Source organism: Amblyraja radiata, chromosome 8 (genome assembly GCF_010909765.2).
Source record: "Amblyraja radiata isolate CabotCenter1 chromosome 8, sAmbRad1.1.pri, whole genome shotgun sequence".
In the NCBI taxonomy this organism is placed as follows: domain Eukaryota; kingdom Metazoa; phylum Chordata; class Chondrichthyes; order Rajiformes; family Rajidae; genus Amblyraja; species Amblyraja radiata.
Window position 1 is genome coordinate 27871108 of NC_045963.1, and position 16730 is coordinate 27887837.

General features: G+C 45.6%; 1 protein-coding gene across 1 annotated transcript in view; it reads left to right on the forward strand.

The window, feature by feature from the left end:
• The window catches only part of fmn2 (formin 2), a 368117-nt gene that overhangs the window by 264416 nt on the left and 86971 nt on the right, over positions 1 to 16730 (forward strand). The window contains exon 20 of the mRNA XM_033026371.1: positions 970 to 1021. Within this exon, the coding sequence (XP_032882262.1) occupies positions 970 to 1021 (52 nt within the window). The remainder of the gene's footprint in view (positions 1 to 969; positions 1022 to 16730) is intronic.

Genomic DNA, 16730 nt, shown 5'->3' on the forward strand with positions numbered 1-16730 from the left:
CTCCCCTCTCCCATCAGGCAAAAGGCATAGAAGTGTGAAAATGCACACCTCCAGATTCGGGGACAGTTTCTTCTCAGCTGTTATCAGGCAATTAAATCATCCTACCACAACCAGAGAGCAGTGCTGAACTACTAACTACCTCTTTGATGATTTTCAAACTATGTTTGATCGGACATTGCTGGCTTCACCTTGCACTAAACGTTATTCCCTTATCATGTATCTATACACTGTAAATGGCCCGATTGTAATCGTGCATTGTCTTTCTGCTGACTGGATAGCACGCAACAAAAGCTTTTCACTGTACGTTGGTACATGTGACAATGAACTAAACTGCCAGGGCTGGTGGGGGAGACAGATGCAATAGTGGTGTTTAGGAGACGATTGGGTAGACACATGGAAGTGCAGAGAATCGAGGGAAATGGATCATGTGCAGGCGGATGAGTTCAGTTTAACTTGACTTCATGTTCAGCATAAACATAGTGGGCCGAAGGGCCCATTCCTGTGTTGTACTGTTCTATGGTTTTTTTTAAAAGCCCACTTGTCCATTTCATAGTTGTTTTTATTTAAGAATTATTTAAGAATTCTGTTCCCTGAAATATTATTTGCTCATTCAATGGTGAACAATTATTTGCCATTGACTTTCTGAAGAGGTTCTTGAAATGCAATGCATGTTTTAAGCTGGCACTTGATCATTAAGCTTTCACTGAGATCCAGTGAAGAAAGCCTTTGATCCTCGTGTTCTATTTGCCGATGTTTGCCTGAGGATCTCAAGCCTGTTCTCAGCGATTCGAGCGGTCTTGGGGCCTACTGTAGCTTCTGTTTCTTTTTATTTGAGTCAAAGCTAAGCCCAATTTAACTTTCAAAATTAGAGTAAATGGTGCAGTTATTTTTTAAATGCTCCAATTTGCAAGTGTTTCAAGTTGACCTTTTGGCCACGCCATTAATTGCTGCTCTCTTTTGGATTCACAGCAAAGTCGGATCAAGAATCTCAGGAAGCTTTCTTGTCTGGAACACACAAAAGGTAATTTTTTTCTCAGACTTCTGATCATAAGTAGAAATCTCATTAAGCAAACTGTTTCCCCTTGGTGATCCGTTTAAAAACTAGCCCTGAATATTCAAAACTGAACTGTCATCTGGAAAGCAAAATGCATTATTAGCAGACTATTAATGTTTGTGCATCAAAGATTGCATGGGTTTGCAGGTGTAAGAGATCAGGGAGACCATTTTTCCTTTCTATCTCCCCAAAGTACATCAGATATCCGAAATGAAATTCTTGTCCTGTGCTGCATCCAAGATTTGCTAATTGCTTTAAAGATTGTATCTCCTTTCAGTTCAAACGCTGGTGGTGTTTATCTTGGAAGAGCTGGCCATTGATGGCAAAAGTCCTGAGTGTGGTAACAGTGTGCTTCAATGAAAGAGTTGGGATGAAAATTAGTTCAAGTTTTTTTTTGTCTTCATTGAACTGTGTAGAAAAAGTTGGGAGATGGAATTTTCGAGTGAAATTATTAAGACGTTTGCTCGGTCTCGTTGCTTCCCCTTTGTGGAAACTTTAGTATGCCAAAGGTTAAGATTGTCGTACATCGCAAAGACCTGTGGGCGTTCTTTGCGTACGGCACAAGGTTCTTGATGGACATTCTTTGCATATAGCACAAGGTTCAACACATTGTGGTGCTACCCGGTGGTTAGGCCACTTACTATGCAAACCCTCGGCAGTCGGGGGGTAGGGTCACGTGACTGGGTAATGGTGGGAAGGAGTTGTCACGAGGTTTAGGGGTGTGCCCTAGTATAAGTATTGAGCCCCGGGCCAGCCTTCCCCCATTCGCGTGTGTGTTGTTCTCTTTACTTCAACAATAAAGATCTTTTTGATTCGCCATGCGTGGCTTGCTTATTCGCCCGCCATATTGGTGACCCCGACAAACCAAACCGGTCATTTTGGATTTCAACGATGTTTGCAGCCAACGATCAACCTCAACAGCCCGAGGTCGCTGACAATCTGGCCCAGCTGAAGGCTGTCTACCTGAAGCTGCCCGTGTTCTGGACATCGCAGCCCCAGGTGTGGTTCCAACAAGCCGAGGCCCTGTTCCACGTTCGACGCATCATGGTCGATGACACCCAGTACTACTATGTGGTCGGCGTGTTGGATCAGGAGACGGCCGGTCGCCTGGTCCCTTAACTCCGCATGCCGTTGGATCAGGACATATACGCGGTCCTTAAAGCGCTGCTCTTGCGGACCTTTGGGCTCAGCCGCTGGGAACGCGCAGCGCGGCTCATGCACATGGACGGCCTCGGCGATCGCAAGCCATCGGAGCTCAAGAGCAAGATGCCCACCCTCATGGATGGGCATCGGCCCTGCTTGCTCTTCGAACGCGCTTTCTTGGAGCAGATGCCGGGCAACATCCGCTTGCTGCTCGCCAGTGAGGATTTCGCAAACCTACTGCTGCTAGCTGAGCGTGCGAACAAGCTATGGCAAACCAAGCAGCAGGGGGCGGCTCGATCGATCGAGTATGGGCAGTGCCTTGGAGGGCCCAGAAACCAGGCTCTACATCCACCGGTGCAGATTTCCTCCAGGCCCCAATCCAGGTTGGTGGATGTGCGGGGGCAACGCCTCGCTCGTCTACCCTTTCGATTTCATACCTCCGTTTCTGGGGGGGGGGGGGGTCCTGTGGCGCCACCCGGTGGTTAGGACACTTACTATGCGAACCCTCGACTGTCAGGGGTAGGGTCACGTGACTGGGTAATTGCGGGAAGGAGTTGTCACAAGGTTTAGGGGTGTGCCCTTGTATAAGTATTGAGCCCCGGGTCGGCCTTCCCCCATTCACGTGTGTGTTGTTCTCTTTACTTCAACAATAAAGATCTCTTTCAATCACCATGCGTGGCTTGCTTATTCGCCCGCTATAACATAATGGATTGAAAAGCATGTACTTTTATTGGATATTTGTGTTTTTGAGAATGTATTATTGGTGATAAGAAATTAGAGAGTGCGCACAATTTGAAAAATCTGTATAAAAGCTGACAGTTCTGCGTAGAGTTTCAGAGCAGTACGGTAACTGGGACTGTGCTGCTCTCCTTGGCACAAGTAAATAAAGTTTGTCTGGAAAATGAATGCAAGTTGTCAGAGTCCATTTGATCGGCGACACCATCTTGTGTCTATTTTTTTTTCTTCCACTTGCACTGGTCTGTTTAGAGATACAATGCAGAAACAGGCCCTTCGGCCCAACGAGTCCGCGCCGATCAGCAATCCCTGCACATTAACACTATCTTGCACACGCTAAGTTTCTTAACAGGCGAACTAACATGACAGCTTCAAACCTATCTATTTGGCCGCCTGGACTTAATGACCAATTCCAGTTCTGTACGACAAGAAAGGAACAGCAGATGCTGGTTTACACAAAAGGAGACACAGTGCTAGTAATTCAGCAGATCTTCTCTGGAGAACATGGATAGGTGACAGTTCGGGTCGGGGCCATTCTTCAGACCTTTTTAGAGGGATGTGAGCCAAATGCAGGCAAATGGTACTAGCTTAGATTGATCTGAAGTAGGGTCACAACCTGAAATGTCACCTATTGGGCTGCACAATGGTTCAGCAGAAGAGTTGCTGCCTTACCACGCCAGAGACCCGGGTTTGATCCTGACAATGGGTACCGTCTGTACAGCGATGGTACATTCTCCTCATGGGTTTTCCCCGGGTGCTCCGGATTCCTTCCACATGCCAAAGACGTACAAGTTTGTAAGTTAATTGGCTTTGGTAAAAATTATAATTGTCCCAAATGTCTTGAATAATGCTAGTGTAAGCTGGTCAGCACGGACTCGGTGGGCTGAAGGGCCTGTTTCCTTGCTGTAACTCTAAACTAAACCATCCATGTTCTCCAGTGATGCTGCTTGACCCACTGAGTTTTTTCACTGGAATAGGCATTATGTTTTGCTCCAGCACTTTGTGTCCTTTCTGCTGTCTAAGTACTATACAGGGCAGGCCTGCCTACTGGCCTTGTTATTTTCACTGTCCCATCCAGCTATCCACTCCGCCCACTCCTCTGAATTCTATCATAGCTCTGAGCTGAGTTGGCCAATTTCAACTGGTTATAGAGAGATGACTGGGTGGCTTATTAGTGTAGCCTGCAGTGCTGCTGCCCCACAATGGCAGAGATCTGAGTTTGATCCTGATCTCGGGTGTTGTCTGTGTGGAGTATGCACGTTCTCCCTGTGACCACATGCGTTTCCCCTGATTTCCTCCCACATCCCAAAGACATGCTAGCTTGTAGGTTAGTTGTCCTCTAAATTGCCCAGAAGATTGAGAGAGTGGATGAGAAAGTGGGGTAACATAGATCTGGTGTATGGGTGATTGATGGCTGGCATGGACTCTGGGCCGAAGGGCCTGTTCATACCTTAAGACAGAGGAGCAGAATTAGGCCATTTGGCCCATGGAGTCTAATCTGCCACTCGATCATGGCTGATCAATTTTTCCCTCTCAACCCTATACCCCCAGCTTCTCTCCATAACCTTTGACGCCCTTACTAATCAATAATCTCACAATCTCCACTTTAAAAACTCCCAATGATTTGGCCTCCACCGCTGTCTGCAGCAATGACTTCCACAGATTCATTACTCTCTGGCTAAAGAAATTTGTCCATCTCCATTTTAACTGTACTCTCTGGTTCTAGACTCCCATTGCTGGAAATATCCTTTCCACGTCCACTCTATCTAGGCCTTTCCATACTGTATTTCTCAACTGAACTAAAGACTGGGTTATCTTTGTCTATTGCTCAGTAACATGGCACGCAATGGCCATCCTGGTGAAACATGCCTCACATTCAGGCAATTTGACGTGGAGAATAATAAGAATCAAGGATGGTATATGTGTGTGTATATACATTAACACGTTGAACTTTTTTTTTCTCTTGTTTATTATATTGATTACAGTATACTATGTTTACATATTCTGTTGTGCTGCTGCAAGTAAGAATTTTATTGTTCTATCTGGGACATATGACAATAAAACACTCTTGATTAAAGAGGTTGGTCTCGACTTGTCCATGCCTCGTGCTGGCAATGAAATAATGTAATAAAAAGGAACTACAGATGCCAAAGATACACACAAAATGCTGGATTAACTCAGTGGGTCAGGCAGCATCTTTGGGGAAGATGGATAGATGATATTATGGGTCTGGACCCTTCAGACTGGAGCTGGAAATTCAGCTGGACATGAAAACCTGTCCAGTCAGGCTGAAGAAGGATTCCAACCTGAAACACCACCTGTCCACTCTCTCCACAGATGCTGCCTGACCCATTCATCCAGCACTCTGTGCTATTGACAAGTAATGACTGGCACCATTTTAATTATACCTGGCCAAGTGAGTTCCCAAGGTATTGCTGCCTTTGGTACCCAAGGGAACCTACGCATTCCCTGTTGCAGGTGAGGGACAAGGGAGGAAAGTTCATCAGTTTAGTTTGTTGTCACGTACCAAGATACAGTGAAAAGCTGTTTTAATTGCGTGCTAACCAGTCAGCAGAAAGACTATAATGATTATAATCAAACTGTCCACAGTGTACAGATACATGATAAAGGGAATAACATTTAGTGCTAGATAAAGTCTAATAAAGTCTGATTAAAGATAGACTGAGTATCTCCAATGAGGTAGATAGTTGCTCAGGACTGCTCTCTAGCTGTCGATAGGATGGTTCAGTTGCCTGATAACAGCTGTGAAGAAACTGCCCCTGAATCTGGAGGGTTTTTTTTGCGCTTTTGTAACTCTTGATGGGAGAGGGGACAAAGAGGGAATGATTGGGGTGAGACTCATCCTTGATTATGCTAATGGCCTTGCTGAGGCAGCGTGAAGTCTAAACAGAGTCGATGGACGGGATGTCTGTTTGTGTGATGGTCTGGGCTGCGTCCACAATTCACTGCAATTTCTAGCGGTCTTCGATGGATCTGTTCCCAACCATGCTGTGATGCATTCCAATAAAATGCCTTCTACAGTGCATCTGTAGAAGTTGGTGAGAGTTGTTGGGGACATGCTGAACTTCCTAAGCCTTCCAAGGAAGTAGAGGCATTGGTGTGCTTTCTTGGCCATTGTTTAATTATGGGTGGTCCAGGATAAGTTGCTGGTGATATTTACTCTTCGGAACTTGAAGCTTTCAACCATCTCTACCTCGGCACCATCAATGCATACCGGGGTATGTGTCAGGCAAACATTAAGGAGAAACATAGCTAAATGAATATTGAAGAGACCGGGGGTTGGGGGAGACGCTGAGACACTAAGCAGAACTAATTAATGTAAGCCTCCAAAGGAAACTTGTGCTTTGTACGCTGTGGCATAGACAGTTCAAGCAGGATGAATACATGAAATGGCTGGGTTAAAAATCAGATAACCATGATAGATCAGTCAGCAGCTGTCCTCCTGGCTCCGTGGCTAATATGTTGGAGATTTATCACATATGTTTTGTAGGGCTCCATGACAACGGAAGCAGATCAGGTACACTTGATGGGTACAACTGTCATGTCTCCTTTCTAACGTTTTTCATTGTTTGATGTGAGGAAGGAGGGCTAGTTTTATGTATTTGCAGAAATATTTTTTTCTGGGTTTACTTTGGAAATGATGTGTCAAGTTATTTTAAAGACGGTGGCACGGTGGCGCAGCGATAGAGTTGCTGCCAACAGCGCCAAAGACCCGGGTTTGATCGTGACTACGGGTGCTGTCTGTACGGTGAATTGGGCAAACAGTGGGAGTGGAAGTGAATCACTCTATGGTTCAATAGTACTTTATTGTCACATAGATAAAGTGAAATTATTTTTTATTTGCATACATTAGAAGGCGGCACAGTGGTAGAGCTGTTGTTTTACAGCGCCAGAGACCCGGGTTCAATTGTGGCTTTGGGTGCTGTCAGTACGGAGTGTGTGTACGGGGATTGCTGGTCAGCGTGTACACGGTGGGCCGGAGGGCCGGAGGGCCACTTTCCGTGCTGTATCTCTAAAGACTCCAAAGTTCAGTAACAATCTTGCTATACATTAGGTACAATCATGCTTAAGTTCAAGAATGTAAAATAGTACATTACACTGAGACAGTACACAAGAGTTGCCATGTTTCTGCCACCATCCTGTACTCTTTGAATTGAACCTAATATTTTATAAAAATTGCAGCCAGAACAATCAACTGGCAAGATCTCTACTCAAAAATATTGGTCTAACCGTGCATATAGTGTTCATTTCTATTGTCTCCTCAAAGCTCCTCTTACTTTCATGTATTAAACCATTGCATCCTGATCCAAAGCGTGATGCTGCCTGACCTGCTGAGTTACTCCAGCACTTTGCGTCTTTTTTAAAATAAACCAGCATCTGCAGTTCCTTGTTTCTGCACCTCATTCCTTGGTTGATGGCTAGACTGAACTTTGAAAGTGGAAGTTCCTACTGTTGAGGATGATTGGCTTTTGTTGAGATAGAACAGGGCAGCACAGTGATGCAGCGGTTGCTGCTGCCTCACAGCGTCGGAGACCCTGGTTCCATCCCGCCTTTGGGTGCTTTCCATGTGGAGTTTGCACCTTCTCCCTGTGAACGCATGGGTTTCCTCAAGCTGCTCCAGATTCCTCCCACATTCCAAAGACTTGCAAGTTTGTAGGTTAGCTACAGGTTAAAAAATGAGGTCAAAACTCTTGCCCTGGAAACAAGGAACACTCTGTCGGTCAGGAAGTGATAAATAGATAAAAGGAAGCAATTATGCAAAAAAAGGATCTGCAGATGCTAGCTTACAAAAACCGACACAAAGGGCTGTAATAACTCAGCGGGTCAGGGATGTCATCAACATGAATAGATGACATTTCCAGTTAGGACCCTTCTTCAGACTTGGAAAGTGGTGAAATCATTAAACAAAGTCAGCATGGATTTACAAAAGGTAAATCATGTCTGACGAATCTTATAGAATTTTTCGAGGATGTAACTAGTAGCGTGGATAGGGGAGAACCAGTGGATGTGGTGTATCTGGACTTCCAGAAGGCTTTCGACAAGGTCCCACATAAGAGATTAGTTTACAAACTTAAAGCACATGGCATTGGGGGTTCAGTATTGATGTGGATAGAGAACTGGCTGGCAAACAGGAAGCAAAGAGTAGGAGTAAACGGGTCCTTTTCACAATGGCAGGCAGTGACTAGTGGGGTACCGCAAGGCTCAGTGCTGGGACCCCAGCTATTTACAATATATATTAATGATCTGGATGAGGGAATTGAAGGCAATATCTCCAAGTTTGCGGATGACACTAAGCTGGGGGGCAGTGTTAGCTGTGAGGAGGATGCTAGGAGACTGCAAGGTGACTTGGATAGGCTGGGTGAGTGGGCAAATGTTTGGCAGATGCAGTATAATGTGGATAAATGTGAGGTTATCCATTTTGGTGGCAAAAACAGGAAAGCAGACTATTATCTAAATGGTGGCCGACTAGGAAAAGGGGAGATGCAGCGAGACCTGGGTGTCATGGTACACCAGTCATTGAAAGTGGGCATGCAGGTGCAGCAGGCAGTGAAGAAAGCGAATGGTATGTTAGCTTTCATAGCAAAAGGATTTGAGTATAGGAGCAGGGAGGTTCTACTGCAGTTGTACAGGGTCTTGGTGAGACCACACCTGGAGTATTGCGTACAGTTTTGGTCTCCAAATCTGAGGAAGGACATTATTGCCATAGAGGGAGTGCAGAGAAGGTTCACCAGACTGATTCCTGGGATGTCAGGACTGTCTTATGAAGAAAGACTGGATAGACTTAGTTTATACTCTCTAGAATTTAGGAGATTGAGAGGGGATCTTATAGAAACTTACAAAATTCTTAAGGGGTTGGACAGGCTAGATGCAGGAAGATTGTTCCCGATGTTGGGGAAGTCCAGGACAAGGGGTCACAGCTTAAGGATAAGGGGGAAATCCTTTAAAACCGAGATGAGAAGAACTTTTTTCACACAGAGGGTGGTGAATCTCTGGAACTCCCTGCCACAGAGGGTAGTCGAGGCCAGTTCATTGGCTATATTTAAGAGGGAGTTAGATGTGGCCCTTGTGGCTAAGGGGATCAGAGGGTATGGAGAGAAGGCAGGTACGGGATACTGAGTTGGATGATCAGCCATGATCATATTGAATGGCGGTGCAGGCTCGAAGGGCCGAATGGCCTACTCCTGCACCTAATTTCTATGTTTCTATGTTTCTATGTTTCAGACATGTAATTAGATATGGGTAGGAAGTAACTGCATATGCTGGTAATGACAGAAAATGCTGGAGTAACTAAACGGGTCAGGCAGCATCACTGGAGAAGAGTAGGCGACATTTCAGGTCAAGACCCTTCTTCACACTCCAGAAATGCTGCCAATAAATTATTGTAGTATTTTGTCTATAATTAGATATGTGAGTGAGATGGGACCAGAAATAGAGGGGGTGCAGTGGGAAGACCATTTTATTCCAGTTGATTGCCTAAAATAATGTGGTCAACAATGTTAATATGTTTGTTGATGTAGGAAATGTTTTGGTTTCAATCGGTCATTTATTTTCCTGAATACTGTTAGCACAAAGAAAATTGGAAGAAGCAGTGCTTGATTACTGTTGTAATTCTATAAATATCATTTGTAAATTGTTTATTAAACCTTTCGGCCTATTAGAGAACATGAAAGGGAGTCAGAGGTTATCTTTGGGCACATTATTGCCCAGAGGGGTGTTAGAGATTTGTCGGGATGATTTCAAACAAAATGGAGATCGTATGGCCGATGTAGGTGTTAATGTTGTGTGAGGAAGATTCTTTAGTCAGGGCTGTAGTAAACAAGGAGGCTGCTAGGATATTGGATGAGATGAAATGGATTGAGAGGTTTTGTTTGGTTTATTGTCACGTGTGCTGAGGTACAGTGAAAGGCTCATGTTGCATGCTGACCAGTCAGCGGAAAGACTAAACATGATTACAACTGAGCCATCCACACTGTACAGATACATGATAGAGGGAATAACGTTTAGTGCAAGATAAATCCAGTAAAATCCAATCAAAGATAGTCCAAGAGTCTCCAATGAGGTAGATAGTAGCCCGGGACTGCTCTCTACTTGTTCAGTTGCCTGATACTGGCTGGGAAGAACTGTCCCTGAATCTGGAGGTGTGTGTTTTCATACTTCTGTACCTCTTACTTGAGGGGAGAAGAGCAAGTGGCCATAGATACAGGTGGTTCTCAACACCAGATCACAAGGTTCTCAACCTCCTTCCTGTACTCCGTCTCATCGTTATTTGATACCCGGCCCACAACGGTGGTGGCGTCTGCAGAATTGTAAATTGAATTGGATTTGTTCTTGGCTGCACAGAAGCCAATTAACCTACAAACCTGCACGTCTTTGGTAATGAGGGAGGAAACCGGAGCACCCGGAGAAAACCCACCCAATGAACAATGGGAGAATGAACAGGCAGCAGCCAGAGTCAGGATGGAACCAGGGTCTCTGATGCTGTAAGGCAGCAACTCTACCACTACGCCACTGTGCACAACTTGAAATCATTTTTGTTTGATGTCGCAGAACGTTCATGAGAACAGTTTTCGGACAGTATAAATTTTTGAAAGGCATTTGATAAAGTGATACAGGTAGGTGTTAGCAAAATTGAAGTCTGAGGTATTCAAAGTCATGAAAAGTTTGTAGATCAGCAAGCAAAGATAGGTGGTCTCACCATCCACGCCTCCAAGTAGGCATCCCCCCTGGGGCATGAAGGTTGTCGGCCTGGAAAGGAGAGAAATGCTCCTGTCCCACTTAGGAAACCTGAACTCTGGAGTCTTTGTGCCCCACCCAAGATTTCCGTGCGGTTCCCGGAGGTTGCAGGTGGTTGCCGGAGGTTGCAGGTAGTGGAAGCAGGTAGGGAGACTGACAAAAACCTCCGGGAACCACATGGAAACCTTGGGTGGGGCACAAAGACTCCAGAGGTTTCCGTTCAGGTTTCCTAAGTGGGACTGGGGCAAAAGGACGGCTCACTGGCGATCCAAATGAGGTGTGGCTACAACGGGCCTTTATGGCCAACTGCAGCTTGGAATATGTAAAATGGCAACAAACTCTAACTACTATTTATTGCACATGGACTCAGCGGGCTGTTTCTATGCATAGGGTACCTAATCGGGGATTGTCTTGTGTGGTAATAATCTCTGATCTATACACAAAAAATGTATTTCACTGTACCCTGGTCCATGTGACAATGAACGAACCATTGAATCATTTTAGTAGCCAAAGGGTTAATGATAATAAGGTGCAGATCTCTGGTGATTAACAGAACTGTGGTGAAAATGAGGGAAGCTTTTAACACATTTGGAGAGCATTGCCTCATAGGCTGGTAGCTATCGAACTTTGCAGAGAGAATTCTGAAACGTGCTTTGTTTATCCTTGATACTAATCTTCGAATTATGATCTCCAAAACCTACCCAGATGGTCTGGAGACATTTGAGTAATGCTTTATTTTCCTTCGTTTTGAGGCTGATAGGGGAGGAAAAGTCTAATTTGCGACATTTGCAGACAAAGTCCTTTAATCATACAGGATCTTAAATAGAAATTAAAATTTCAATTCCATCATATTGCCTCCACTGTTGTCTTGTAGATTAGATTAGTTTATTGTCATATACACCTCGTAGCAATGTTTTTGGTTGTTAAAAAATACATCTATAGATGCTCCTGAACACATCATCAGTGATGTAACCTGGGGTCATTGGGTGTTTCGGGTCTTTCAACATCAGCCACCCTCACCCAGGCGACCCAGCCGTGGTTGATCAGACCACAACTTGTGTTCAGGTGGCATTCGACCCTCCCCATGGACCAGGCACGGAAATCGCTATCAAAATATGGAGTGGACCGGGGGACAGCGCTAAACCCAGCTCAACTATGCCTGTCTCGCCGGGTTAACCTACAGCCCCACCTGGTCTGACGGGACACCAGCGCTGCTTCTCCATGCTGACTGTAAGCCTGGACCATATTTCCCGCAAGTCCAGGCAGGGCTGTAGGTTGACCTGGCGGGACAGGCAGAGTTGAGCTGGGTTTAGCGCTGCTTCTCTGCACTGGCAGTGGGCCTGGGGGTACCGCGCCCGTCTGACTCCCAATGTCTCAGGCAACCCCCAGGCGTGGGGGGGAGGGTTGGGGGGTGGCGCTCGGGTGGGGACGGGACAGCGCCGGAGAGCCGGGATCGATCCTGGCTGCGGATGAGGCGCAGGTCTGTGCCGAGAATGTTTTGGCACGTCTCCCTCCACAAATCATTGGGCTGAATCATCATGTCCCGCCCACATTGCCTGCTGACCGACGTCTCTCTCATCCAATCAGCGCCAGCGATCAGCAGTCCCACCTCCCACTGTCTCGCGGAAAGCGGAGATTTCACCGGTTTTCAAATCCGGATTACAAAAAATAGGGAGGGAACTGTCCTCCACCTCTCAAAATAGGGGGGGACGTGTCCCACCTGGCCCCCCTGGGATTTCCGCCCCTGCCATGGACCTCCTCTCCTGATCCAGAGCCATCTCGAGGCTTTCTCCGGTGCCTCTGTGGTGTTCTTGATGGCTCTTCTCCTCGCCACTCCGTTGATGCCCAGCACACTCACGGCTTTGTCGAGCGATTGCCCTGCAAAACCTCTGCAGCCAACCTCGATGGGCATACACCTTGCCTTCCAGCCCTGCTTATGGCAGTCTATGACCAGCTTTTTGTACTAGGTCATCTCCCTCTCGTGGGCCTCCTCCAGACGGTCCTCCCACAGCACAGTCAGTTCCAACAAGACAATGTTTTTGGTCGCCTCTGAGACCAGGAGGATGTCCGGCCTTAGGGTGGTCGTGGCAATGTGCTGTGGGAACTTCAACTGTTTCACCAGGTCTGCAGAAAGCTGCCAGTCCTGTGCAGTCTCCAGGATTCCTGACTGATTCCTGACTGTGGTTTTTGGCAGCTGCACTCCGGCCTTCACGTAGGTGATCATCTGGGTGGTGGGCCGTGCTCGTCTGCAGCTGCTGATTCCCATGCTGATGGCTTCTGCAATGGGTTTAAGAACCTGGTCATGACGCCAGGTAATTACCGGCCCTGCCCAGGAGCCTTTGGGCAGCAGCCCAGGATGTGTTCCAACATCCCTTTGCCTTGAGCATTGCGGGCAATCCGGAGATTCCCCAGGTTGTACGTTCCCCCTGTGACCGCATGGATTTTCCAGGTGCTCCGTATTCCTCCCACATTCCAAAGATGTGCAGGTTTTTTGGTTAATTGGCTTCGGTAAAGTGTAAATTGCCCCTAATGTGTAGGATAGTGCTATTGTACGCTGGTTAGATCACTGTTAAATTATATCCCTGTTATATTGCTGGTTACGTAGACTCGGCGGGCCGTGGGATCTGTCTCCACACTGTATCTCTCAAAATTAAAGTCTAAGAATGGAAATACATAGCAACACCTCGAATAAGCAGGCACGAAAGAGGTAGATGGTCTGGGTCTGAAGAAGGGTCCTGACCCAAAACATCACCTATCTGTTTCCTCCAGTGATGCTGCCTGACCCGTTGAGTTACTCAAGTACTTTGTGTCTATCTTCAGTATATACCAGCTTCTGCAGTTCCTTGCTTCTACTACAGCATGAAAGAGATTATTTGCTCTGGAGTCCGATGGCAGTGGGGAAGAAACTGATCTTGAGTCTGGAAATGTTAAGACTATCAGAAGGTAGAGATAAATGGGAATGACTAGGCATCCTTGACAATCCTTCCGTCTCACAATTTGTTCTTTTCCTGTATTCAGTATATGTCTCGTTGTCACCTTCCCCTCAGCCAACAATGAACCAATCCACATTTCCTTGAGCATTGTCTGCTTTGATCTGTCGTTTTCACATCTTACCTTTTCATATCTCTAGTTTCCCTCTCCCATGACTCAGTCTGAAGAAGAGTCTTGAACCGTAACATCACCCATTCCTTCTTTTTAGAAATGCTGCCTGTCCCGCTGAGTTCCTCACGTATTGTGTCACATATTTATGGTGTTAATGAACAACATGGGACTTGTGCTTTGGAACAGTTCCCTCTTAAGCTATCACTTGTATGGTGAAAATGTAAAATGGATAAAATACGATTGCAGTGAAGATTGAAGCAGGGATTATGACAAACAAACAAAAATCGAAATCAAATTATGCAAAAACTGTAGTTTAAACCAACTATTGAATTGCAAAGCATTGGATCTACCCGTGGTTCGGAAGCCGTGTTGTTTTCTTTTTATACAATATAAGCACTGAAGAAAGAAATGGTTCAACCTTAAAAATAAGTAGAGTAGCTTTTTGTTCTTTTGAGTGGGATAGAAATAGAAGATCAAACTTGCGTTAAAGGATTAGACTCTATCATGCCTCAGTTAAGTATCATGCTTGAAAATGCAAGTTAACTCAAGCTTATTATCAAATAATTACAGGTAAACAGAGGCTGTCATGACTTTATATCAGCAATAATAGGATGTGCATATTGTGTCAGTTTCTAGTAGTCCTAGGAAGGTGCAAATGGCCTACAATTTGACCCGTGGCTGTTATTAATTGCAATAGGGATGAGCATTTGCATGGTCGTGTCTAAAGGACATTTTGACTTCAGCCAAGTTACTGTGGAATTACATCGGCTTTTGTTTCCAGGTCATTTTTCTTTTCAAACAGTATTTAAATGGCATTGTGAGATTTAAAGGCAAATTGTCGGCAGTACGAGTAGGGTCATGTAGCAAGTGTGGTGTACACATTGCATTCATCCATGCAAAGAGATATAATGATACAGCACAGAAAGAGACTATTCAGCTCACTTTATCTGCTCTGCATCTTTGGTAGAGCTCTCAGACTAAAATCAGTCTTGCCAATAGTCCTGCAAATACTCCAAGTATTTATCTACTTCCTTTCGTTTAGTTTACTTTAGTTTAGAGAGACAGCACGATAATAGGCTCTTCGGCACACCGAGTCCACGATGACCAGTGATCCCCGTGCACTAGCACGATCCTGCTAGATATATTAATAATTAAAATATTTATCACCCTTAAAAATTCCTCTATTCTTGACAAAATTATAAATCTTAGTTTTTTTCAAAAATGTCTTGTCCCGCCGATTGGAGTAATTTAACGTCCCTCACCTTTGTTGAGCAATCCCTCATGGATTTAAGGTCCCTCACCTTTGTTGAGCAATCCCTCATGGATTTAAATGGAATGAACACCCACTTCCACCCTCAAAAGACCGTGGAATTCGAAAGTCCCCTATCGTGTGAATTTCTCCTGATTCGCGGGACGAGAAGTGTGTGAAAACTACGCTTTTTGCTGCGTAATGGGTGAGTACCTTTAATCAGCGCCACCTCCGAACGGTGCTGAACTCTTAGAAAATAAAAAAAAAATCTTTTTTGATTTGTTCTGGGGAACAAATCGTGCCATGTGCCATTTGTCCAAACGATATGGCCAGGCATGGCCTTCCGGCAAGGCCATCATGGGCTAAAGGCTTTGGCCGCCATACCCGTCATGGCCACCTCCGCAAGTTTTTTAAAATATTAATTTTATTAGAAGCAATTGTACAAGAAGAAAGTAATCAACAAAACAATTATACAATTTTCGTACAGCTTCAATTTTAACATTTTATAAACTAATAACTAAATTGGAAAAAAAGGAAAAAGGAAAAAGGGGAAACGAATAAGAAAAGAGAAAGAAAAGAAAGAATTTCGAAAAAGAGAAAAAAGAAAAACCCCTGAACTAACGAAGAAGTGAAAGAAGCGGAGATATATCCCACTACCCTTCCCTACGCCCGCTCACCCGACCCGAGCGTCGGTTTTGAATTTGTGTTCAACCATTATGTTGTTGAAGAAATTCAATGAAAGGAAACCATATTTTGGAAAATTGATTATGTGGCGCCCAAAATGCTGTAACGTCCTCTAAACCAGCCAAGCCACTGCTTTCATCTTTACCAGAGCATTTGTTTCAGTGCTTTATAGAAATGCAAAATCTGCATTGGTCTCTCTCAGTAGATTAATCTCTCTGTCTTTGCACTTTCAAGAATTAGCTATTTGCACAATATGTCCCCCTAGTCCTCACCTTTCACCCCACCAGCCGGCAAATACAACAAATAATCCTCCGCCATTTCCACCACCTCCAACGTGACCCCACCACTCTCCACATCTTCCCATCTCCCCTCATGTCTGCCTTCCACAAAGACCACTCCCTCCGCAACTCCCTTGTCAATTCTTCTCTTCCCTCCCGTACCACCCCCTCCCCGGGCACTTTCCGTTGCAACCGCAAGAAATGCAACACCTGTCCCTTCACCTCCCCCCTCGACTCCATTCAAGGACCCAAGCAGTCGTTCCAGGTGCGACAAAGGTTCACCTGTATCTCCTCCAACCTCATCTACTGCATCCGCTGCTCTAGATGTCAGCTGATTTACATCGGTGAGACTATGCGGAGGATGGGCGATCGTTTCGCCAAACACCTCCGCTCAGTCCACAATAACCTACCTGAACTCCCGGTGGCTCAGCACTTCAACTTCGCCTCCCATTCCCAATCCGACCTCTCTGTCCTGGGTCTCCTCCATTGCCAGAGTGAGCAACACCGGAAATTGGAGGAACAGCACCTCATATTTGGGTTGCTTGCGACCGGTGGCATGAACATTGAATTCTCCCAATTTTGCTAGCCATTGCTGTCTCCTCCCCTTCCTTAACTCTTGAGCTGTCTCCTCCCATCCCCCCCGCCCTCGGGCTCCTCCTCCTCCCTTTTTCCTTCCTTCTCCCCCCCACCCCCCATCAGTCTGAAGAAGGGTTTCGGCCCGAAACGTCAC